This window comes from Anoplopoma fimbria, chromosome 12 (assembly GCF_027596085.1).
Source record: "Anoplopoma fimbria isolate UVic2021 breed Golden Eagle Sablefish chromosome 12, Afim_UVic_2022, whole genome shotgun sequence".
NCBI classification, from domain to species: domain Eukaryota; kingdom Metazoa; phylum Chordata; class Actinopteri; order Perciformes; family Anoplopomatidae; genus Anoplopoma; species Anoplopoma fimbria.
The window spans coordinates 25006340-25032504 of record NC_072460.1 but is presented as its reverse complement, the minus strand read 5'-3'; the positions used below and the strand labels follow the sequence as shown (position 1 = coordinate 25032504).

At 40.9% G+C, this 26165-nt stretch overlaps 1 protein-coding gene across 1 annotated transcript in view; it reads left to right on the top strand.

Annotated features, from left to right (window-relative positions):
* spata2 (spermatogenesis associated 2) overlaps positions 1-2180 on the top strand; it is a 4927-nt gene extending 2747 nt beyond the window's left edge. Inside the window, 5 exon segments of the mRNA XM_054609671.1 lie at positions 32-347; positions 350-655; positions 658-733; positions 735-1162; positions 1165-2180. Of these exon segments, the coding sequence (XP_054465646.1) occupies positions 32-347; positions 350-655; positions 658-733; positions 735-1162; positions 1165-1379 (1341 nt within the window). The 3' untranslated portion in view covers positions 1380-2180.
* The last annotated feature ends 23985 nt before the right edge of the window (positions 2181-26165 follow it).

Below are 26165 nucleotides of genomic sequence, written 5' to 3'. Positions count from 1 at the left end.
AGTAATGCTCATTAACCCATTTCTCTTTCAGACCTTCACTGGCCCGTATGTGTACCATCTGCAGTCCGCCATCTCTGATGCCGAGCTCCGAACTCTAATGCGCACCATCGGCTACGCCTGTGACCACGATTCGCAGTTCCATTTGCAGGAGCACCCGGGAGGCACCAATCATCTGCGGCAGCTGGCGTTCGAGCTCTTCCTGGCCCAGGCGGAGTGTCGTCTTCTGGGAGAGGTAGTGGCTCTGGCGCGCGGTTCCGCCTCGGAGCTGGAAGCCCTGGAACTCCGCAAAGGCTGCCGAGACGACGCAGCCGGCTGCGCGGAGGCGCTGCGCAGACGCGACAGCCTCGGGCGGACATGGCTCGGCTGTCCGTGCGGCCGCTGGACATCGAGAGGCCCCACGGCCACCACCTGAGGCGAGGGAGCCGGCCGTCTAAGTCCGTGGACGTCACAGACGGGGCCGGTCACTGGCACCCAGCGGTGAGCAAGCCGGTCCTGAAGGCCTCGCTGAGCCTGAGGAAGGAGCCTCTGTTTGTGGACGCGGAGGAGGATATGAAGGATGAGATCATCAGGCCCTGCACCTCAGCGTCGCTCTTCTCCGTGGCGGCTCCGCCTTCCTACAGCCCCGTTGCGGATTTCTTCCCAATCCAGTCGCCTCCCCGGCGGACGCTTACACATCCTACCACCTGTCCTCTTTGGATGAGATCGACTTGTACACGGAGCGTGGCGTCGGGACGGGGGAGGCAGACGCCGTCTCGCCCTCCGTCCAGAGAGCCCCGCGACGTGAGGGACACGTGGCTGCTCAAAGCTCACGGCAGTGTGAAGTGTCAGGGCTGCGGGTTGTGCTGCTCCTCCATGGCGTCCTGCCAGAGATGCGACATGATCCTCTGCGCCGCCTGTCACGACGTGGACCCGTCCCCATGCTGCGGCCTCCAGGACTACCACCCCAAATCCCCGCGGCCCCTGGACGGATACATCCCCGTCAAGGAGAAGCTCTCCGTCTACTCCAACACCCACTCCCACGCCCACCTCCACCCGCACCCGCTCACGCTGACCCACTCGCACTCCCACCCCCACCCCCACCCCCAGATGGTGGAGAAACCCCTCATGTCCACCAAGCTGTTCGCGAGCAAGTCCGTCGCCCTGACGACGCCGAAGGGGGCGTCGGCGACCGGCTGAGCCTGGGCGGGTCGCGGTGCGGCTTCTGCAACAAGCCGGGGGCGTCGCACACCTGCGTGAACTGCTCCAAGGTGTCATGTGACTCGTGCATGGGCTTGTACGCCAAGGATATTTGCACGCGGAAGAATCCCCAGCACAGCTTTGTGCCCAACCATCAGCTCAACTTCAAATCCGGCACCATCTCTCACCTGGTGTACCGGTGAATCAGGCCGACGGAATATTTGTTTCTCCCTCCTCCCCCCCGCTGCGTAGTCTCTCTAAAGCTTCAGCTCTGCTCCCGTTTAAAGCTATCTCCCCCTTTTATCTGACGGGCGTTTTTTTGCTCTCTCTAACCCTCTCTCTCGAACTTTGTACATTTTCTCTCGCTGGCGGCGGGCCCTGGAATGCACACGCCACAGAGAGCCATATCGCCCGCCCATCTCTCTGCCTTGTACAAGTTCAGGCCTTTTTTAAAAATCTACTTCTTCTTCCTCCCCCCCCCTTGCTACCTGCTCTTGAGTAGTCATGTGATGTTGTAGCGCTTCCCCCTCAATTGTTGTCCTCCTCAAAAGGGAAACCGGAGAAAAGGGAGTTTTAATTCCTTCTCATTCTGAATGAATTCCGTCCAAATGAACATATATATATATATATATACTTTGCCTAACTTCTCAGCTAAGAATTCCTCTATATATATAATATATATATACAGTATATATGTGTGTATGAGAGTGTGTGCGTGCGTGCGTGCGTGTAGAAAAGACCTCCTAGCTTGCATTGTGACACAGGAGCTCTTTTTAAACTTGAAAAACGATAGGGAAAAAAACAGAGAAAACATACACTGGAAGTCAATAAGTCAATAGTATATATATTTTTAATCTCTATTCTCTAGAACAATGTGAGACTGTTAAATGGGCATGAGGTCTGGCATTGGGGCTTTTTTTCCTGGGGTTGTAAACTTGTGTCTGTGGGCGTGGGGCGGGACATATTGAGCCAATGGTCAGATGCCATATATTCTATTTAAAAAAAAAAAAAAAAAAAAAAAAAAAAAGATTATGCCTTGTAAATGAACCCTCAATTGTTTCTGGTTATGTGACTGAGGTTGAAATGCTGCTGTTGACTTGAGACGTTGGAGATATGTGTGGCGTTGACTTCTGTCTGCTAAATAGCCTGTTTTAGTTGTGTCGGTCCCTCACCCCCCCTCCCTCCCTCCCTCCCTCCCACCCCCTTCATTGCACTCCTTCGGCCGCCATGGTCCATCCTGACGTCGTAGAGCACCAGTCGTTCCCTGTCGGTCTCAGGTGGAGCCACGGGTCAGCTGACTGCTGTTTCTCGACAGCGTGCGAGCCCACCGGTCGGTTTGAGAACGGCGTGAAAAGCGAACATTCTCGACACGGTTTCTGTCTACCTCAAACGGCTTCAGCTCATACACACAGCCAGTGTGACGCTGTGGTTTCAAACTAGCCCGTCTGGTGTTAGAAAAAAACGTCTCCTCTTACGTTTAAAAGCGAAGCGGAGGTTATTTATCCTGTGAGGTAGTTAGACATTGTGGACCCATAAACATGAAAATCTGCGAATGATTAAGTGCAGTTCAACACTATAGTTCCACTGTGAAGCTCAAACTGTTACGGCTGGTTGTAAAAGAGTTTTAAAGGGGCTGATTTAAGCTTTGTTTATACTCTTTTTACTATATTCGATGTTTGTTGCATTATTCTCCGAAACGCCAGAGAGTGTACGAACAAAATGAACCGTGAAGAAGAGAGAAGACAACCAGTGTAACGCAGAGATTTGCCCATAAAACTGTAGGTGTATCCGGCAAAACACCATAAACCAAACTCCAGAAATGCAGAGGAGGGATTGTAATTATCTTATCAGAGACAAAAGACAGAAACCTCTTCATGTTCCTCAGGAAGTGTAATCACTCAATACTGATTTGTATTTATTGTAACTCTACTTTAGGGCTGTTCTCGACCAAAGACATTCTTAGTCGACTAATTGATGAGTTGATTCAATCCACAGATCCGTAACTGACTCTCTCCACAAAGAATAACACAAAGCTCCTCTTTAAATCTTGTGTTTACCAGAGATGGAAATAAGTCATCAGGATGAAAAAATGACGAAGCAACTAAAGACATCTTACGCGACCGAGACCAACACAACAGATCAGTCGATGAAGATGGAGCAGCCCTACTTTACTTATTACTTGGCATCAAAATGTATTATATATATAGTAACATATGGTTTGATTAGTCACGTTATTCATTATATAAGTATTTAACTTTCACAATCCCCCTCCAACCAAAATCCTTTAATGTCTGCATCGAGCCGTGAATGAATGGGTTGGCTTGTCACAGTGTCTGCCGTCCACAGCGGCTTTATGCTGAATGAAAAGCTTCTCCTTCAGTTCACGAAATCCCTGCAGCATTTGAACGCAGCCCGACACGCGTGTAGATAAATCCTCAGGCTCTGAGAAGAGAGCCGTCACACACGGACGTTCACCGAGTTCACCTTCATGGAGCGACAACGACACCAGACACAGACCTCTACGCATATTACCATAACTCCATAATCTGCGTGTTTACAGAGGAGGCGTTTCAAACCAAGAGACCAGCGATGTGACTGTATTTAGCCATCGCCACATCTACGTTCAACTTCACCTCGTTGTTCTACACGTTCCCCTGAATACAAGATGTGCAAGAAGATGCCCGCACAGTCGCCTACGAGCTTGTACTTTTGCGTTTATGATTTCAAATTTCAACTGTAGGTGAAATGAATGCTTCTGCACCCTGGTAGAACTAAGCCGAGGGGATTATTTGCCTGAAAGTTCACCAAAAGTTGAACTGGATGCAGAGCGACCTCTCAGTGCGTTCATGAGCTCACCTGGCCCAAAAAGAACTAATTGCGTTTTGGATAATTCAGTGTTACTAGGATTGATAACTGTCATACAAGGACTGTGTATTATTAAAACTTATTTATACTATCACTACTTATACTATCACTACTCACCTAGCGGTTTAAGAATGAAGACGCTTCTCTGACAGAGTAAATAACATTAAACATTTCAGCTTAGCAAAGATAGAATCTATCACGTTTTTTTTTTGCACTATATTTATATTACGGGGTTCATGTTTTCATGTCTGCATGCCTGTACGTGTGGTGTTCTTTATCGTTCTGTAAGACCCTGACAGCCTTCTTTAAGACTGCAGGAGGTTAGCGCGAGTTTCCTCCAGCAGTCCACTGCCGTCTGCTGTGGATCTTTAATTTAACTTGTTTATTTTTTACACTTTATTGGGTCGTCACGGGAACATAAACTCTGCTTACACTCCGTAAACTGTGCGTCGTACATTTAGAAGCTACCTTTCAGTGATCAGGCGTTCATTTAAAGGGTAAGAGGATCTTTAGTAATGTGTGTTCTTGCGGTTTATAGTCACCAAAGGGCTGATTTGAAATCATATTTCATAAAAAAAAAAAGAAAGGGAGACTTTGGGCAAACATAGCCTCGATGTTCTGTCAGGAATATCCTCTAAATGCCTTAAGCTCCTCCAGCTGTCTATTTAAAGTTTCCATTGTTTTTTGCTTTTCCTGCCTGCAGCATTAACGCGGCTTTGAGCAGCCACATGAAGCAAACACAGGGCTAGATATTGTGACAGCTAAGGAAGGAACAAGTACGGATTAACCAGCACACGGAGCAGGCTGAAACGTGCATATTGACTTCAAGCTATATATATAAATAACATGTGCTTTAAAGGGTTTATTTCTGTGATAATAACCATGTTCTGCCTGGAAAGATGTTTTGTTTTGCGTACAGATATTACCTGAAAATATGTTTAGTTATCGGTTAGCGACGTCTGATCTCATACTTCTGTTCATTCCTTCCCTTTAAAATTGAGTTTAGTGTCTTTTATCATGTAAAACCACATAAAGAAGGGACTTTTTGATCCCTTTATAGATGTAGCTACGGGTTCTTTGAGAGTATTTGGTATCACAAAAGTCCAGAGTGGACATTTTCTTTGTGTTTTTCTTTTCATCTAGCGAAGCCTTTCTACATAGTTGGAATATTTAATCATAGATGTATTTCAGCAGCATAAGTCGGTTCATGCGCAAAAACAAAAAAAAGAATCATACCAGCAAACGAAAGATGACCTTTGCATGTATTGAGCCATGTTGTGAGAGCGATCGCTTTGCCAAATGAAGAACAAACAGCTTATTGGAGTAGAGAGAAAAGAAAAAAACAAGTTCTACTGTGGGATCAGCCGGATGTGCAGTGGATGTAAATACGTTTTAGCCGGTAGACGTTGGCCTTTTGAAGAAGAAGACGGACTGTAGGTCTCTAACAAAAAGGGCTAAAACAGTCTTCAGGGCTGCTGCTAAGTTAAAGGGGAACCGTTTAAATCTGTACGTGAACCGCTGACTCGTCGTAGGTGAATATCTAATGTGGAGGCGTGGAACAAAAAGAGCTATTTTTATTTAGTGTCATGGAATACATTGAGCCATTTGAACACGGTTAAAACACCCTCATTGTGGAAGTCAGCGCTCCCGGTACCTCTGTGTGCTTCTTACTGTGGTGGTGTAGTCAGGCAGCCCGTCTCCTATCCCCCCCAGACCCAGTCCCTCAGCATGCTCTGTACTGTACAAGGCCCCCGAAACCCCCACACCTCCACCCTCACCCACTGCCTCCCCCCCCCCGTCCCTCCCTCTCCCCCTCCCTCCACCTCGGCACTGAGGATCATTGCACAATATGAAGGGGGGGTATGGACCTTACGATCAAAATGTGTGGGCATAGGGGGGTGGGTGGGGGTGGAAAAGGGAAAATAGCCAAAATTGTTAATTGGTGAAAAAATATATATAAATATATATATATTGAAACGTAAATGAGATTTTATAAAATAATTTAAGGAATAAAATTCTGGAAAAAAAAAATGTTTTTTCGCCTTGATTCTTTGGGTGATTTGAAACTTTATATTTATTTTTGAGTGTGTACACAGTCTGTTTTTCAACCACTACAGCTACTTTTTTTTACTGTCTCCACACGCTATGATAATTTACTTTTATCCTCTAACTAATATCTCCACTGACCGTAACTACGGAGCTTTATCCTTCCACTTCCTTCACTTTTTTATTTAACTTACTAAAAGCCTGTTTTCCAAACTACCAGGCTGCCAGTTCAACCTTACTGTGTTTTACATTTTTAAAGTTCTAACTTTAATTTCCAGGCTGCCCAGTTCTGCACAGGATTGTCTTTTTCCTATATGACCAGTAGATGGCGACACATACCCACAGATGGAGAGACTGAGGCTGCATGAAATTCACCAAAGCTGGATTTAGCTGTAATCCAGACCTTAGATCATTATCATTTCTGAATGGATGTTTCTTTGTGATTGTTTCCCTCATCTGAGACGAACATGAACTTGTAGAAAAATGCATCCACGGAGTAAAAAGACAAACAGGAAGCAGCCTCTTCTGTTTTTGAAACTGGCAGTTGGACGACAGCGAACTAAAGTAGCTTTGAGGTCAAATTCAATCTTGTTTGTGCAAATCAAATATTTCTTTAAAGCAGCATAACAAGTTCGGAAGTCAGTCGTTTTAAGTGTAGTATTCGTGATTGATTCTATGAGGACGCTTTACTGCACGAACACAGGATGCAGTTAAAGAGAGAGAGACCAGACTGGTCATCTGCCAAGTTATTAAATGATTATCTCTGTTATCAACAAACTACTCAAAACAGCAATTGCATTACCAGAGAAAACTCAGAGCTCGAGGGATGTGTAATAATAATGGAGAGGAAATTACAGGACAGTGGTTCCACATGAGCAGGATTTCAAATGACCGTCTGACAAACGGTAAGTATTGGTCACTTCCTATGATTCAAAGCGAGAGCAACGGTGACTTTAAATGTATTAATATGGGTTATCACGGATCCACATGATATGCTTCATATACAACATTTTTTAGGAAATGGACACATGCTGAGGGTTAACTTGCAGATGCTTGTTTTGGCTCACGGTGCTTTAACAGATTAGAGCTGGAGCCTGTTTCTAGTCTAAATAAGCTTCCATATTTGGTGTAATAATTGGATCAGTGTCTGGACCATGTGGCAGCTTTCATGTCTGAAAAGTGAAGTCAATGCTTCAAGTCTTAAAGCTGCATTCTCTCTCCTGTCCATCAGGGGGCGACTCCTCTGGTTGTATAGAAGTCTATGAGAAAATGACTCTACTTCTCTCTTGATTTATTCCCTCAGTAAACATTGTAAACATGAGTTTATGGTCTCAATCTCTAGTTTCAAGTCTTCTTCAATACAGCATGATGTTCATTTAGTAAATGATGCTCCATTTAGAGTCAAACAGACCATAAAGCAGGGGATGCTTTAGGGCGGGGCTACTGTGATTGACAGGTCTCTCCCAAGGCGTTGTCCGGGCCAGGAGGTGTGCGTGTTTCCGTCTTACAACTTTAACCCTTTCACAGTGTGTTTTCCCTTCATGAAACTGCCTAAAAATGTTCTTATTCAGAGTTCCTGTTGTACTAAATTCAACTTCTGGTCGCCAGAAGACAAGATGGCAACGGCCAAAATGCTGAACTCGAGGCTTCAAATCACAGACGTATAAAGAGAACTGGTTACAGCGTTGGAAGCAGGCTCCCGTTTATTCTTATGAATATTGCTCAGTGTCACATGAAGGAAAGAAAGTTCAACTTCCATGTAAAGAATTCAGATAAAATGGATCTGGAACTTTCGGCGATCTTCCTCGTCCATAAACTCCGTCTCATTCGTTGTCATTCACATGAACGGAGGAAGGAAAAATAACTCTAGATTCAGCTATTAGTGAAGAAAACCTTTGAGAACCTAATGATTTAATTAAGATCTATAAAGTTTTCATACTCTGTAGTTGATTTACCTCAAAAAACAAAAAGATCCACTTATTTACAGACGTCTCTGTCCCAATGTAACAATGTAAGTCTATGGGAAAAAGCATTTTTGGGCCCAATGGAATCATGTGACCGACTCAGACGTTGTTATTCAGTCCATGTTCTGGATCTTTGCTTTCCTCCAACAATCTAATGTTAACATATAGACATATATGGCTGTATCTGAGATTATCCACTAATAAAGGGTAACGGCAGAGATGGACATCAGCGAGGACATCAGCGAGGACGTCTGCGGCGTCCAAAATGCTGAGTGAGTGCCGGTCTCTGCATCCTCTCCTCCGGGCAGTGTCACAACTGTGCTGACTCATGGCCTTTAAAAGCCTCCAAGGGATCCAGAGACAGAGTGAGTAACAACCAGTCCGAGAGAGAGAGAGAGAGAGAGAGAGAATGACTGATGGCACACTGCTTAGCCTTTGAATAAATCCAGCAGCAGCAGCAGCATTAACACCATCTCAGAGAAGGCGTTTAAACAACTTTTCATTCAAATGTGGAGCATTTTTAGCATTAGGTCAAGTTTTTCCCGTAACTGCCTACAATTTATTCCAATGTCTTCTCCCGCCCATTTATTCAGCCATCTCCATAGCGACGTTCTGCCATAACTGATGGAGAAGACAGGCCGATGTGGAGAAATGTTCCTCCTTCCAACAGTTTGTTTCCCACATCAGCTGATTGTTTAGAGGGAGGTGAGCTCAGATTTGAATGGATTGCATTTATAATCCGACAGTATGTCACTCCTAATCAGGGCAATAACTGATACACATTGCACCCACGTACTATGTATACCTAAACGCTGCAAATACACCCGGTGTGTTTCAACCCACGGGCGCATTCACACCTCAACACAGGAGTCTCAAGCGAGGCTTTTGTGAGCCGTTAATTGCCTGTCAGAAGAGAGACGTGATGGTGTTTTCTCCTTGAAGGTCTTCTCTCCTTCTCCTCTTCCTCTTGCTCTGCACATATATATCTCTGCAGTTTATTTACATATAAATTGAATACATTCATACTCAACATTTCACTGTCAGTGATTAATGACGTTTAACGCCACTCTGAAATGGAAAGAAGTGCATCTTATACATGCTTCGAGTCTGAAAAGGGTATCCAATGCTGAAGTGTCTTAAAGCTGCATTCTCTCTCCTGTCCATCAGGGGGCGACTCCTCTGGTTGTATAGAAGTCTATGAGAAAATGACTCTACTTCTCTCTTGATTTATTCCCTCAGTAAACATTGTAAACATGAGTTTATGGTCTCAATCTCTAGTTTCAAGTCTTCTTCAATACAGCATGATGTTCATTTAGTAAATGATGCTCCATTTAGAGTCAAACAGACCATAAAGCAGGGGATGCTTTAGGGGCGGGGCTACACAGTGATTGACAGGTCTCTACCACGGCGTTTTCCTGTCTGGGAGTTGTCCGTGTTTTACTACTTTACTAGCAGTTTTTTCAGCAGTTTTTTCAGCAGTGCCTACTGATAGAGTTGGAGTGTTTACTGAGAGTCAACAAATGCACGACTGTACACACACACACACACACACACACACACACACACACACACACACACACACACACACACACACACACACACACATACTGTATAAATGCAGAGAATTACCGCCTATTATCTGGACCCAATCATGGCAAATAGTTTTTTCAGTCTCATGAATATTTTACTACACGCAACATACATAATTGCCTGCAGCTAATGTGTGTTTTGTGATTTATAATTAAAGGTGTCATCCCCTTCCATTCCCCTTTGAAACGGCATCCTGCTGGTGTCGTTGCCATTACGAACCCTCAACTCATCATTGGTAAGTGATCTTTTTTTTTTTTTTTTAGTGAGTAGTCTGAGCACATCTCAGGTTCACCCTCAGCACAACAAGACCGGAGCCAGATCACATGAGGCCTGTGTGGCTCAGAGCTTTAACTGCGAAAACAGAAGTTAACAAAAGTTTATTTTGAAAATACCGTAAGAATGTAAAGAGCAGAAGTTGACACGTGTTGCTGGTCTTTGTAGGAAAACGCACAAAAAAAGCAGGAGTAACTTTTTGTAAGATATCATACAAACCGTTGCTGGGTTACGTGAGTCTGTGTGACTTCAAGACGAGGGGAAACGGGAAGTGAAAAATATTGCAGACTCAATTCCGGGACTTTTTCCTGCAGCACGAAGACACACAGCCGCTTTAATGCGACAACAGAATATCTGAATTGTGTGTGCGGTTATTTTGTTGCAGCGTGGTGTCATTTACAAGTGATTTAAGGAAGGATAGCACTTCCTGAACCAGAGTGTATCAACATATGTGTTTTGCTGCCGTCAGATGGCTGCAGAGGTTTCACAAAATGAAGTAGACTGGACAACAGATCTAAGTTTCTCCATGAAGCTCTTTTTTCTTTTTTGCTTTGCTGGAAGTCTTTTATAAGTCGCAAAATCTTCAAGGCTTTTGGTCGCGGTGAAGAGAAAGTCTAGGTGATTCTCATTGTCAATCCCTTTATTGAATCAATATTAACTCGGTTATTGAGCGAATCAAGTCCCTTTTGAAGCATGTAAACATTGAAAAAAACCAACCTTTTTATTAATAACTGAAGGTGAAGTGTGAAGATGAATCTTCTCGTTATTGTCTGCGGCACTTATTCTTCCCGGTGCACTGCTTCTCTCTGAAGTCCTTAGAAAACAAGTATGACTGTGTCAACCACTTAGCCTTGACATCCTTCTTTACGGCATCCCACACTACAATTTCCCCTTTTTGTTCGGAAAAAAATAATCAGAAAGCAGCCTTGGGCTATTGTTACTGCAGGGAAAAGTCAAGCACATCACTCCTTTCATAATGCAGGAACATGACTCAACGGCCAGAAAAATGCAATGTACATGAAAACACCTGTAATGTATTATGTATTGTATTGTATAGTATTGTGCTGCACAGTGTTGTACTTGAATTGTACTGATATTATTATTTGCAATAACCTGCACAGGGACTACAATTAGCTGTTTAGCTAACTCTGGCAGATTTACATTGAGGTGGAAACAGAAATGTTGATTTTTGTGAACTGTCCCTGATGAATAAATTAATAAATAAATAACTTAACTCCCTCATAGACACATTTATATAGCAGGTAACAACTGTGTGTGGCTTTGAAAGGAAAGAGACGTTCATTCTACTTAATAGTGTGTGAGAGATTTGATAGCTGTTTTTTTCATCTCGGCCGCCTTCTGCAAAAAAAACTTAAATATGTGTGTTTTATCGCAACCACTTAATCACTATTATAATGTTTAAAATGTTATATAACTGCTGTCACTGATGTCACCAAAAGCTTATGAGAATTAACTTTGGCTTCAAGAAGACAATTTCTGCAACAGCAACAAAACTATCTGAACTTCACATCTGCTGCACGGTGGAGGAAGGGGAGAAGAAAAACATTCAACAGACATTTTGCTGACTACAAATGTGCTTTGTGAATGAAAGTCCATTTACCATTTCCCCCAAATCAATTAAAAGATAATTTGTTGTTAAGGACCCCTTTCGTTGGGATACACAATAAAACCAGAAACACACATCTAGAAATGTTTAAAGCACATATAAATGTAGTACACTCATTAGCCAAACTCTCCACAATATACTCAAACACTCGAATATATTAAATGACTAATGTTGAAAGCAAAACAAACAAAAAAAAAAGATATATATATATGTATAAATAAAGTGTACTTCTTTGTTTGTTTTAGTACCTCTGTGGAACAGAGTATACAGATACAAAATCTTTACAGATACGAAATCTAGGAAGTGTATTGGCACATTTTTGTTTGTCATCTGAGTCGTAGAAGATTCATAGAAATCACCAGGGACGTCCCAGAATGCAACGGCCCTGAAGGATTTTATTGTCCTCTGGCTCTGTTTGTTTTCAGCACATGTCTCGTTCTGAAGCTGCTGACTGACGGCCTCAGAACGTCCCTGTGGCCTTGCCAATTGGCTTCTTTCTTACTTTCTTCCCACCAGCGTTTTTATTTTGGAGCTTGTCATGGTTAAATATTGTGTTGTAGTGAAACTCAATTTTCTGAGCTTCTGTTTTATAAATAAGGCATCAACCAACCGACATATTCAAAACGTGCACTACAGTGTAAAACATCACGAAGGCTCCGTAGTCTGAACCATAGACAAAGGATTGCCGTTTTAAAGCCTCGTGTTTGGCGTTTTGGCCGTCGCCATCTTGGCTTTTTTCAACCTGTGAACAGAAATGACCGTATTTGGACTGCGGACATAGAGACGCCGTATACGTCTCTGGTAGAAACCTGTCAATCAGTGTGTAGCCCCGCCCTAAAGCATCCCCTGCTTTATGGTCTGTTTGACTCTAAATGGAGCATCATTTACTAAATGAACATCATGCTGTATTGAAGAAGACTTGAAACTAGAGATTGAGACCATAAACTCATGTTTACAATGTTTACTGAGGGAATAAATCAAGAGAGAAGTAGAGTCATTTTCTCATAGACTTCTATACAACCAGAGGAGTCGCCCCCTGGTGGACAGGAGAGAGAATGCAAGTTAAAGACACTTCAGAAATGGCTTACTGCCTGGCTAAGTTTAGGGAATTTGCAGCCATGTACTCATGAAGAAGTCATGGAGTGACATGAGGGCCGCCACGAGAAAGAACATTTAGAATCACAAGAGCACAGGCAAGAAAAGCCGTTTTGATCATATGAAGATCATGCTTATTATGATAACTGTTAAAATAAAAGCAAAAAGAGAAATATTTCATCGTCGGTTATATAAGATGCGTGTTATGTAAGCGCTAAGGGAGCGCATGCGTACTCCCCTCTGAGGACACACCAGAGTGGAAAGCCTTGAAGTGTTAAAAGATGTGTGTGTGTGAATGTGGGTTTAATGTGCGGTTGTGTGTGTGTGTGTGTTTTATGACCCAGAGATGAAGAAGACGAAGGTGGATTTTTTTGGGTATCTCGGTGGTTGGTGAGCGAGTGGGAGACAGTCGCTGATAAAACGATGTAATGAGAAATGATGATACGACGAAGTGCAGCGAAGCAGCAGAGGGGGAATAGAATTTGGGCTAATGTGAGGGGAAAATTAGAGAGAATGGGTGAAACCAGGAGGAGATGAAGATCAATGGAATCAGTCAGCAGATGAGCTAGTGACAGACGGACAGAGAAGGAGACGAGGGGTGACGGTGGGAGAGGAGGAGAGGAGGAGATAGGGAGGGGGAGTAAGAGATTGAACGTTGGCAGGAAGTAGAGTGGTCGGATGAGAAGAGCAGAAAGTGAGAGAGGAGGAGAGATGGACTTGTAGTTGACTCATGGAGCATGAAAACAGATAAATGATGGATCTCTACTTACCACGTGACACTGGGAGTATTATGTTTCTGTCCTCTGTCCTAAGCCTCTTCTGATTCATCCAGTTTCTTGAATTTCAAAATAATTAGAAATCATTTTATCTTGTATAGTTTTAGCAGCCAAGTCCCCAGAAAACAAATCTTGGCATTGTGTGTTTCTTAAAATGAGAGATGCTTTAAAAGTGGACGTCCCAACTTCAGACAACCTGACGTCACTTCCTTACGCACTGGGCAGTCCAGCTCTTGATGCTTCACTACGGTTGCAAAAACTTGTGTTTAACGTTGCGCATTCAAACAAAAACTGGCTTAGGTTTGGGAAAAACATCATGGTTGGGCTCAAATTAGTACCTAAACAGAGTACAACTTACACATAAGTACAGAAAACACGTCACAAACATCACTGACATACCTTCAAAGTGACTTAACAACACTTAAGAACACAAACACAGGTCTCCGGATTGAAAGTCCTGTGTTTGTATGACTGATCCACCCACCATGTGTATTTTCTTTCTGGTCTTTTCATCACCTCATCCCACATCCGGAGCATTTTTCTCTGAGCGTCCAATAATGACATAGATGGGTTTACATTCTAGTTACTTGAAAACCAGAAGATGAAGGATGACTTTGTGAAGACACTGAGGTGTCAGAAACAAACACCATGTTTGACGCTCTGGGAATGAAAGGGGCGATGACCGGCTTATGCAGTATAAAGTGTGAGAAAGTCCGTTAAGGCTGGGTGGGATTTGTGAATGTGTCAAACAAACACAGGACTTTCACCCAGCAGACCACTGTTTTTATCTGTGTAAAACCAAAAGAAAATGAGGAGCTTGCGCTTTTTTATTAGATAACGTTGTTACGATAGGCTGTCCTTATATATAATAGTTGTTGAGTTTTTCCCCATTTATTTTGGTCCTGTGAAAATCTAAAATACTTTTAAACAAAGATATCCGAACACATATGACACTTTATTTTTTTTTTTTACTTTTTAAACAAATTATAACAAACTTCCTCTGACAGCAGATTCATCTTTTACATCTCATCTATGTTTTGAGAGAACAGTTTCATAAATGCAGATGGGGCCGAGCAAACATCATCACGTCATGCTGTTTTAAATGAGTTTGTTCGAGTTTGCAGACATTTACTAAAATGTGAGATAACAATGGTCTCACTTCCTGCTGGGTTTGTTTTCAGTTCTTTACATTACCGCTCCCTTGTTTGCTGTGACAGTTTTTTTTTTTTTTTGCATATTGTGGTTTGTATATATTCATTCAATAATACAATATAACAGTGGTTGTTGCAGACACACCTGGCGGATATCTGACATCTACTGAGTGCACCTTTCTTGTTACTGTAAAAAGAATGGTCCTATCTAAAGTATCTGTTTTGAGTCTAACTCATTTAAATTGACCGACCATTCAGGTTCTCTGAAAAAAGTCAATATTTTAATTTATTCATTCAATATAATTGAATTGTAATCTTTTTTCCCCACAGCTGGTCTTGTTCTCTCGCTTTTGTCTGCACAGATTTTAGTAGATTGACAGAATGAAGTGGAGCAGCTTCCATTGATGAAAGTGTTGGTCAGTGAGCAGTATCGGTGGAACAGACCTGCATTCCTTCACTGGTGAGTTCAAGAGACTCAGACAGCAGCATTATTGGCCCGTTAGTATAGAGACAGTCTGTGACTACCGATCAACATTCTCACTGGAGGTTTAATGAAGTCTAGTTCTGGACAAATATCCTCTAGGTGATGAAGAGAAAGGAGGCAGCACAAGGCCTTTCTCAATACAGAGCATGCTGTGTACATATAAAGAAAAGATTATTATCATAATTGGTAATATTATATGAAAGTAATCTACCTTTTGGTGAAAGGCCTAATCATCAGCTTGATAGCTTGTTATAGATCCGTGACCATAAATACAGTCAGAAAACAAAACCATTTCAGCTACTTGTCTTATTGCATCAGTATCTGCTTTATGGTATACTATATATTTCTGTTTTCTTATTTGAAGTTATTCAAAAAGGAAGATAGATCCCAGTGTTTTCATAATGCATATTTTGTTTGTAGGTTATAGAGCATTTGATGACTTGATAGCCTTAACTTTTGTAAATGTGCTCATACATGTCGTGCCAACACCACATAATACGCTGTTAGAATATTGTAGTCATTTCAGGATCAGTCAGAGGAATAGGATGAAACTGGTGGTGAGAAATATGTATTGTGTTTGTGTGCATCCGAGCACAATATACACTAAATGGGGAAAAACTTTGCTCCTTAATTGCGTTTGGCTTTCTTTGCAAAATGCAAGAACAAGAATGCTGATTGAGAAAAAAAAAGCTGCTCTTTTTCCTTCACGATCAAAGTGTTAGAACCATCAACATGCACTTTTCTCTAATGACACAGAAGATTAATGGATCATGAGCTATCAACGAATATGAAACCATGTGAACTGTGCCGTTGTAATCCTTTTACCAAAATACACTGATTCCAGAGAATTGTCTCTTGCTCAACAGGTCTCTCTCTTATCCGTGCCCTGCCTCGTCCTCCACATGTAATCCACCCATGTCTGACGTCTCCAGCGTGGCTGAGGAGCTCAGATGAACGTGAGGATGGACGTGTCCAGAGAAAAGTAAGGAAACGTCTTTATAATCTGTGTCTTGATGAGTGAGTAGAGAGATTAGGACCATGAGGTGGAAGGTACTGCAGAAACTTCATCCCTATAGGGAGATAAACTTTAGACCGTATAACAGCTGGAAGCTTTATCAGTTCACTATCACACAATAATGAAAGATGGTTCCTCCAGACTGTAAGAAAAACAGGCAGATGTTGGGGAAAAACATCTGTTCCTCTGCTTTTAATCAATAACGACTGTGACTTTGCGTGATGCCACTCTACCTGATTTGGTGTTGGGAGGGATGTTTGATGTATTGTCCTTTACCTCGGGAAACAGGAATGAGGATAAATGAAGGATGTAGTGATGAATGGAGATGAGAACATAGAGACTCGAACAGCCAATGGGGCTGCTTTCCTTTTGGATTACTTTTCTGGTTCATTTGAAACTTATTTACATATGATGAATAGCATATATGTCTTAAAAAATGATGGTGGATAATGACTAAAATACAGCTCTCATTTCTGTTGTGATTTCATTGAAGAGTCGGCTACAATGCCGACATCAGGGTGTTGGAAATGTGCACAAGATATTCCTCATTTTGTGTCATTTTTATGAAGAGAATCATTATCCTTAGTGGCTGCCAACCTTTTACCCTTGAAGCCCCCATATTTGTATCTAAGAAAAGCTGAGACTCCTCGCCTTAAATCCTTAAACAAAACCCTCAGTTTGAATAAAGAAATTCAGCAAATTATATAAATTAAGTCAACTTTCTTTATTGAATATATCTTGTCAATTTGTCATATTTAAATTTTATTGGAGTAATTGGAAATTTTTGGATCACACAAGTCTGAAACAATTCTACAGAGCCACATCTGGAAACTAATTCTACACATGAAATAATACGACTAGTGATATTTATCCAATGCTGTGCACAAATACCAGGTTTAAACAGAATGAGTACTACTATTTTTTCTGACAAATGCAATATATCTTTTTAAATAGTTTTATATACCAACTTTTGTATATATCATCCAGTAAAGTGTGTTATTATGATTTTAGGTATACATGTGCAAATTTAAATTTTGACAATCTCAGAGCAGACAAATCCCGATGCACCCTCTGTGATCTTTGGCGCCTGTCTGAGGGATGTTTCTGTTGTCAGTGAATACTCTGATAATCTCAGATTTCACCTTCTAAGGAGAGAACACAAAAGAGTACATGCACACTACTCTTCCAGTTATGATCGAGTTTTTGGAATGTCTTGTTTATCTGTTTGCACATAAACATGTCATATCCTAGTTTCAGAACCCTGGAGATGCTGGTTTTGAGAAACCAAATGAAGAAGCACTGCTGTTCCAGTCAGAAATCATAGAGATGTCAAAAACTCAAAGACACAGATATGTTAACATCATATGTACAGGAACATGACAAATAACTAGTTCACTATGTGTCCCATGAACCGTACACAATCAAAAACAGGATGCGACTCATAACCAGGAGACCAGGATGCATGAAAACGTCCTCAGTGAAAAGAAGATAATTCATGAGGCAACATGGTTTTTTTTGGGAACGTGGGGGTGAAATCAGATGGGGGAGTAAAAGAGAGGGACAGAGAGTGAGACATATGGTGCCGTCACAGTAACAGAAGGGGACGTGGAAGTCATGTAACATGAGGATGTGAGGAAAGATGCAGGGTCAGCAATGGCCTCTGTGCACACACACACACACACACACACACACACACACACACACACACACACACACACACACACACACACACACACACACACACACAATTATGTAGAGGGGAAACATTAATACAGTACAATAAAATGCTCCCACTGATTTGTTTTGTCTTACCTACGAGGACTTCAGCAGACGATGGTCGACATATTTGTGATGAACCAAGAACGAAAGTGTTCCAGGAGATAATGCGTTTGTCTAGAAACGTAACTGACATTGTGGTTTCACTCGGAGCAGCTGTCAATCACAGCTGTGAATCAAGATGTCAAAAATTTTCTTTTTAGCGTCAAATAATAATAATTAAAACTGAACTTGAACATACGTCAGAGTGATAAGGACTACATAAAATGATAAAAACCATCTTCGGGAAAAAATGATTTGACGTGTAGCAGAGAAAGATTTGCTCTGTGTACTCTACCGTAGATGAAAAAGAAAATCTGGATTAAAAAGGAAGGCAATCAGGGCCCTCCAAAATCAAAAAGGAAAAAGTTTGAGGCAGAAGAGTCCGCAATATCCTGACTTTTAGTCCCTTCACTATGTGCAAAGCTTTAAAAGACATAGTATCCTACATTCCCCACAATGCAACTTGATAATTGGCCACGTTCAGAATGACATTAGCCATTATCTCATAAGCTCTAGAAAGGTATTAACAGTTTACTCCCCATGACTGATAACCCCATCTGACGCATTGACATCATTAAATCTGGTTACATTCTCATTTAAAAGTGATTGTCCAACAATGACCTCATGGCCATGTTCTGACTCCAACACGACATGACAACTGTAACGTACACAACATATCTGCTGCTGTTTGAGCAGCCAGCTAAAATATTCATTTTTGGACCTAAAGGTCACTGAGTCCAGAATGAACTGAAATGTGTTTGTTCCATTTGCTTTATGCTGCTTTAGGAATAGTCATATCCTATATTTTAAATTAAATAAAAAGGACACAAGGGACATTTGTTTATTTCCATGCTGTGCATTCTTCCATTTTTCTGTATAGCTTCTACAAAAAAACAATTCCTTCTTCCTGTCACATACTGTAATGGTTTCTTTGCTATGAATAGGTGTTATGTTCAAAATGCACAACACATAATGTAAATTCCACGCTTCAGCCATGTGTACAAATCCAGCGAGATTATACTGGATGTGTGAAGTTATCCGAGCGCCAAAGATTTGCTGGTCACTGGAGACGTCTGTCCAGTGGACAATAAATCACTGAGAATCCTTCCAGTGTCTGCTCCAGTAACACAGCTCACAGGATGGATCTGAGTGGATTCTCTGGGCCGCCTTGGTTTTCTTCTTATTCCTGTTGCTCATGTCACATCATGTCAACATATTTTTGGAGCAGTTGCAATTAAATGTAATAACTTCCAAGGAGTCAAAGATCTAGGGCTCACTGTTTGGATTTTCAACAGTCACTCTGAGAGAAAACCATCGTGCAAGACAAAGATGTCGTATTTTGAGCTAGAGGCATGTTTTTTGTTTGTTTTCTTGCTGTGAATTTTATGAATGTTTTTATTGACTCTATTAGTCTTTCCTTCCTACATGCACAGGATGCAGCTAATCCCGACTAATTCTTGGGAACCCTTGAGGTCACTTCATTGTGTTTTCTCCGCTGTTAGGGAACCCTGGAGGTCACTTCACCACGTTTTCTCCTGTGGAAGGGAACCCTTGAGGTCACTTCATCATGCTTTCTCCACTGAAAAGAATCCCTAAATGGCACTTCATTATGTTTTCTCCACTGAAAATAAACCTTAGTTTTTTCTCTATTATTAGGGGACCCTAGAGGGCACTTAATCACATTTTATCCACTGAAAGGGAACCCTTGGGAGCACTTTTGTCTTATTTTCTGTTTTATCTACCACCGGGGCATCCAAGAGGATTTGCTTTAGTTTGGTCGAACATGAGGACACCACAATAAGAAAAATAAGAACAAATGTACGCTTTTTTCAGCACTAATACAAGAATACATTAAAATTAGACGACGGGTCTGTAGATATTGTTGTACCACAGTGTAAATCAAAAGCTACACAATAGGAAAAAGATAGTAAAGCATAAGATTACTGCCAAAAAAATTCCCTGTTAATACAATAAATGCCCTCTAGATTGGGAAGAATTTGGTCTTCAATCATTTGATATAATCTAAAGCTTTATTACAAAGACAGAAGCAGGTACTTTGAATAAATAAACAAAAAGGAATGCATTTTAATCAAGTCAAAGTAAATACAGTGAGGCCATTTGACAGAAACAGAGGACTCTGGTTTATAACTAGATTAGGTAACCAAATGTTAACAAAACACTGAATATTATTGTGGGAAAACATCCAACCGGTTTGGGTGAATATTAACAGAAACAGTAGAGCATCTTTAAGACAAGTGTTGGTTCTTTGTCTGCTCAAAGACAGAAAAAAATGACATGTGAGTGGTGGAAAGCGGAGAGCTGAAGTGGCAACTGACTGAATTCGGAGAGGATTCAGCAGGATTTAATCCGACTCTATGAAGGATGCAGATTTTGTGAAAAGGATGTAGATGGAAGTAAGATGTTTGAATAACCGTAGGAGGTACTTTATGGTAAGCTATGGGAAGAAATGTAAGAGGAGAACACCTGAACATATGAAAAAAATGTGAAAATAGGAAAATGAAATGGTGCATGTTATCAGAATGTGAATCTCTGACTCTTACATAAACCTCAAACTGTTCATTCTGACATGAACCCCTCTTAATGTTTACTAAATATTTATAGCACTGCTTTAAATCATACACTCTTACCTCTTAAGACCCTTCTCAGACACATGCAGGCATGCACACACACGCACACACACACACACACACACACACACACACACACTCTATTAGTGTATGCTCCATTTTAAGATGTTCTTGAGGCTTAAACGTTTAATCCAGTTAAATTTTGAACTTTTCAGATTATTAAATCCACCCTGAGGAATGTCAGCTTGGTGGGCAAGGTCAGAAAAATGTAACGTGATTATTCAATGACAGAGTCGCACGCTTTCTCTCTTACTTTTGCCTCAAGGAAAAGCAAGCAAAGAACTACCTTCTGTACATGGTTTCTTTAACTGCTCCTTTATGTATGTGGATTTAAAAAAAGCATGACTATGATACCTCATTCTCTTGCAGCCAACAGACATCTGGGTCAAGTACCTTTTTCTATGCGTGTGAGTTGAGGAATGACTTCTACAACCATTTGTTTCACAAGTAGCACATTTACAAGCTGATTTTTTTAAACCAATAAGAAGCTATATCATCATCAGAAGATAGCCGGTTTGTTTCCAGATTGCATTCTTTGCCAATGTGTTCCACCTCTTTCGCTCTACTACCTGGACTACAAACAGAAACTAAAACGCTTATGTCAAAATCCTGTCCCTTTGCCTATTTATAAAGATAATTGCTATGTTGGCTTACAGGTGCAGCCTCAAGGTTTACATTTTCAGTAGGTCTACACACAGAAGAACTCTATTGGATAAGACAACTTTGCTTTCCTTGCATACAACTAGTGAGACTTATTACAGTAGGCTATATAACCTTTAAAGGTCTAAGCAGACTGAAAACAGTTTCAGATGTTTTAGCAGAACGCTGCGCACAACGCATGCCATGTGACAAAAAGCAACCATTCAGAGCTTCCGGAAATCTTTTCTTTCTTCCGTAAAATTTCAGTCTGCGTTTAATATATGGAGATCTTAACCACTTTAGTGCAGGACTACCCAGAGCTTAACGATCCGTCCCACGTAATATTTTACTCGCTTTAACCTTTCCATCCAGCAACTTCACAACATTCGGTTATAAGGTCAGACGAACTGTAGGTGACAAATCGAGCAGTAAAGCTGCTGTGAGGGATTCACGCCGTTGGAAATCCATTTTACTTACTGCTGATATTAGCACGTTAACATGCTTCACCTAACGTTGTTGTTTTTCAATTGTATGAATTACACACGTTGATTCTTGTGAAATTATCCCTGGTGCAATTTCCCCAGCATTAGTATTGTTTTTTGGAAATATGGCAGGCAATCATCAGGAGGCTTATGTGCATTCTTTGCGGGCGCTGGGTGTCAGAAAGATAATACCAGCACAACACATCTATGTCTACTTTTATTCTACATGGACAGCATTTCAATAACAAATGGTCTTCATCAGGTTTAGTTTGACAAGCCTTTCTAGTAAACTATAATACACGTGAGGAAGTACATCTAAAAAAATGATTCCCCCATTGTGGAGTCATGAATCCTAGCTGCACCAAGAAATTTAATTAGTGGTGCAAATTGAATTTTCTTCCCATTGAAATAAGAGTCAGAAGCTGCAACAGCATTGATATGACATTAAGAGGCAAAAAAAAACACTGAGCCATTTTTTTGACTATAAATGGAATACTTTTAGGGGAAAAACATAATGAAAAACTTGTTTCAATGTAATATTTCTAATACAACCAAAAGCACTGATAATACTAGAAAGGTCTGCTCAGTAAAATTCAGATCTCACCAAATGTTTTTGCAACAACCACAACTCTATTATACAATTCAATGATTACAACCCACAATTGGCTAACCCCCCCGTCTATACACCAATGGACTGTAAAACAAACTTCATTCAAACTAAAAAACAAGCAGCGATGTATGCAGGCAACTGGCTCCAAGTCGCCGTATAAGACGTTTCATACAGTCTTAGAGCCAAAAACAAAAATTGATCTTACCAAGCTGCCTTGCCGGGTAGCAGCGGCTGAGTTGCGGTGATATACTCAGCAGTGTGTGTACTGCTAGTTCTGTTAGCTTTTCGCCACACACAGGCCAAAAAGTGAGTAAACTGTTTACCCCGCTGTGTGTCTGGCAGCACAGGAGCAGCTGGTGTTTCGGCGATGCACTCAGCTTTGTTATCACTTTCAGAATGTGAGATTAGCTGTGGACAGACATGAAGATTCACGCTCACTCACTGGCATAAGCTTACACACGACCAATCGCATGATCGAAATGATACGGTTATGATAAAACTATTAGATGGACTTTCATGAAATTTGGTATGGACATTATCTGATCCAGATGATGGTGCCCAGAGGATGAACCTTTACTGCCACCATAAATACATTTTGCCTGAAATCTCTCAACAACGACTGAATGTATTGCCATGAAATTTAGTACAAATATCAATTGTTCCCAGAATACAAATCCTAATTACTTTGATGATCCCACCACTTTTTTCCTCTAGCAACACCAGCAGGTCATTATTTTTAATTAGTCACTTTATGACCAGATGATGCTTATTGCCAATTAGGAAATGTTATGATGTTGAGATGATGAACATGGTAAACATTAGTTAGCATTTAGCTCAAAGCACCACTGTGCCCAAGGACAGCAAAGTTATAAGAGAATAACAATATTAAGAGAACACGGCTTTGGTATTAAAGAAACAAACTTTTGTTACTCAACCTCAGAAGACCCTCTCTTCTTCACAAATGCATCAAGTAGATTCTGAATTCATTTACAATGCTTCTAGTGTAATTAACTGCACTTTTTTACAGCCTGAAAGACAACATTGTTTTTGTTCTGAGGTCCTGAAAAGTACACACAGCCAGTCTTCTCTTTTCCCTTGAATCGTTGAAATCGCATGATTCACCAGTGTCATTGTCATTATGAATGGTAGTTGGTTGTGCAGAATCTGATAAACAGCAAAGAACAACAAGAACTAATACACATGATACACAAGTCATATTTTGGCCAAATGAGACAGACTATGGATCAGGAGATACATATTTCAGCTACTCATAAGTTAATACAAATTTAGGATGTAAGTACTTCATAGAAAAATAAGAGGAGATATGCTCATATAAATAGAATACAAGGGTAACAGACATTTACATTTAAATAAACTTTGCAAGACAGTCAGTGTGGCCGCCATTTTCATGTGCCATTGCAATTGTGATAGCGGGCTGACTTCTCTATAAACTTAACCTCGTTAATGAGTAAAATTTAACAACTTAGTGCTTCATACACACACTCTCATCACATTGCTATTGCCTGTTGATTTACATCTGTGTTCGGCACATTTTCTGTAACGAGTGTAGCACGTAAGCATGGTGGAATTACCGTACTGCGGGCTAGTTAGCTAGCTTGCTAATTCCACCATGCTTTAATTGCTACACTGGTTAGAGAAAATAAACCCAACAGCAGGCTGGTGGTCTAACGGTTCCTCCGCCTCACGCCCCATCACATCGGAGAAGGACAAGCTAACTTGCTAACTAGCTAGCCACCCGTCTCCGGAGCGGCCTCTGCTCTCTTCCTGGCGAGCTTTGACAACACTTTACGGTTTTGTCACCATAACAACAAACAACAATCGCCATTTTGATCACACAAAACAGCTCAATGTCCCTCTAAATCATAGAAAGAGACACAGATTTAAGGGATGATACCCGGAATCATAAGAAATACAAGTGCACGACTATTGTTGGCTGAATGAATAGTTGAGGGACTATTTTCATACTACTACTTAAGGAGCAAAATGAAACAAGTATGGAGTTGTTATACAGTTTTTTTGTTTTACAAAATATCCAGATTCATCTATGAGCAACTCTGTGACTTTCTTCTTCATTTATTAGTGTGCTTTTGGTTTAACCTGCTCTTAACTTGACATGGAAGTAACTGTGCAGTACTAACGAGGCCCATAATTAATAATCTTAAAATCAGTAATGATCTTCTTTCAAGAGTTGAAACAGGGGACTGCAGCTCCCTCAGACCATCATTCAGTTCTTTGTACAGTTTAACTTCACTGCCTGAAGCACCGGGGTTGTTATCACAGCTGTAGCTCTAGATTAGTTCACTTATCTTATACTACGCTGTCACATTCATGCTGGTGGTTTTGCATAATTTTTAACTAATTTACCAGACACCACACTAACTTTACATTAATGCTAAGGAGTCAATGACACACAGACTATGATAGCTGGTTGATATATGCTAATCATTAGTCATCATTAAGCTTGGACCTTGTTTTATCAACGTTAATGCAAGTAAAGGTACGGATAGATTTGAAAAGTCTGACGCATTCAATGTCTAGTGGGAAACATAATGTCTTTTCAAAGCATAATGGGTCTCCATGATCCATGATGAAACACCTCTGAGGCTAAGATTAAGGACACATAATAATGAGCTTGTGCATCTTGAATGAGTGCACACCTTCTTTTTGACATGAACGCCGCTGACTGCAGAACAGACGACGATAGTCTCTTATTTTTCTCTGAGTTGAAGTGAGGGAAGTTTTTGATATAACACCCACGCTAGCATGCAAGACGCTATCTTTATTAAAGGGAATTACTGATGAATGGCACTCGTTCATGAATCTTACATCAATAACAGCCTTTTTTTAACGCACAGTCTGCGATGATGATGATACATGAAAAGAGAAACGCATAGCAATATATAATATAACATTTGACAAACCCCCAGAAAAATTCTAAAATCATCAGGGGAGTTTATGTCTCCTGGCTGCCCTGATTACTTCTAATCTAATTCCCTACTCTGCCAGGTGGATAATCAAATGACACTAATATCCTGTAACTGGAGAGTGTCAGATTCATGTATGAGAGATAGGATCTTAATGTTCAAAGATAAAACTATTTATATTGGCAATGTAGTGCAATTTGGTCCAATTTAGCACGCAGACTGTAGGAGCATTGACAAGGACAGTCATTCTAAATTAACTTTGTTTTCAGGGAGTTAGCCGCGGACAAAAAAAGGCCTGGCTTCGGTCCCGACGGACGTATTTCCCCACTTTGAGAAGTGGAAGTAACTCCAAGAAAAAGCAGAACGCAGGATACATAATAAATAGATGGATTTAATATAAAACTAAGCAGAAAAACAAAGGATAATCCATGACACAGAGAACAATGTTACAAGCAGTGACATTGTGAATGACAGCTAAACATCGCTGCTACTTAAAACTTATTTACTTGTTTATTTTATTCACAAAAAGGAAAACATCCTTTGTAACTGCTCACTTGAATACATTTTATCAGGATTTGAACACCCTGTGTACACAAGGAAATTGGTATTCATGTGCACAGCTGTGTTAACAAAGCAATTTCATTAGTCACTATCTTGTATGTTTTCGCTCTCCCAATCAAATATGCTGACAATTCAGGCACTGAACAATAGCATTAGTGATTTTTCCAGCTATTACTGTGCTGTTCTTAATGATTACTCACCTACCTAACCAATTCTACATAATAAGTGACATTTCAAGTTATTCCTAATGCTATTAGAGATGCACCAATACTTATATTGATCTGGGACATTGTTCTGATACTGACTGAAATAGCTGGATCTGTTATCAAAAAACAGTCCATTTAAGTCTATGTTTTTACTTGTTTTATTTTGTTTTACAAAGTTAGGAAAGCAGTGTTTA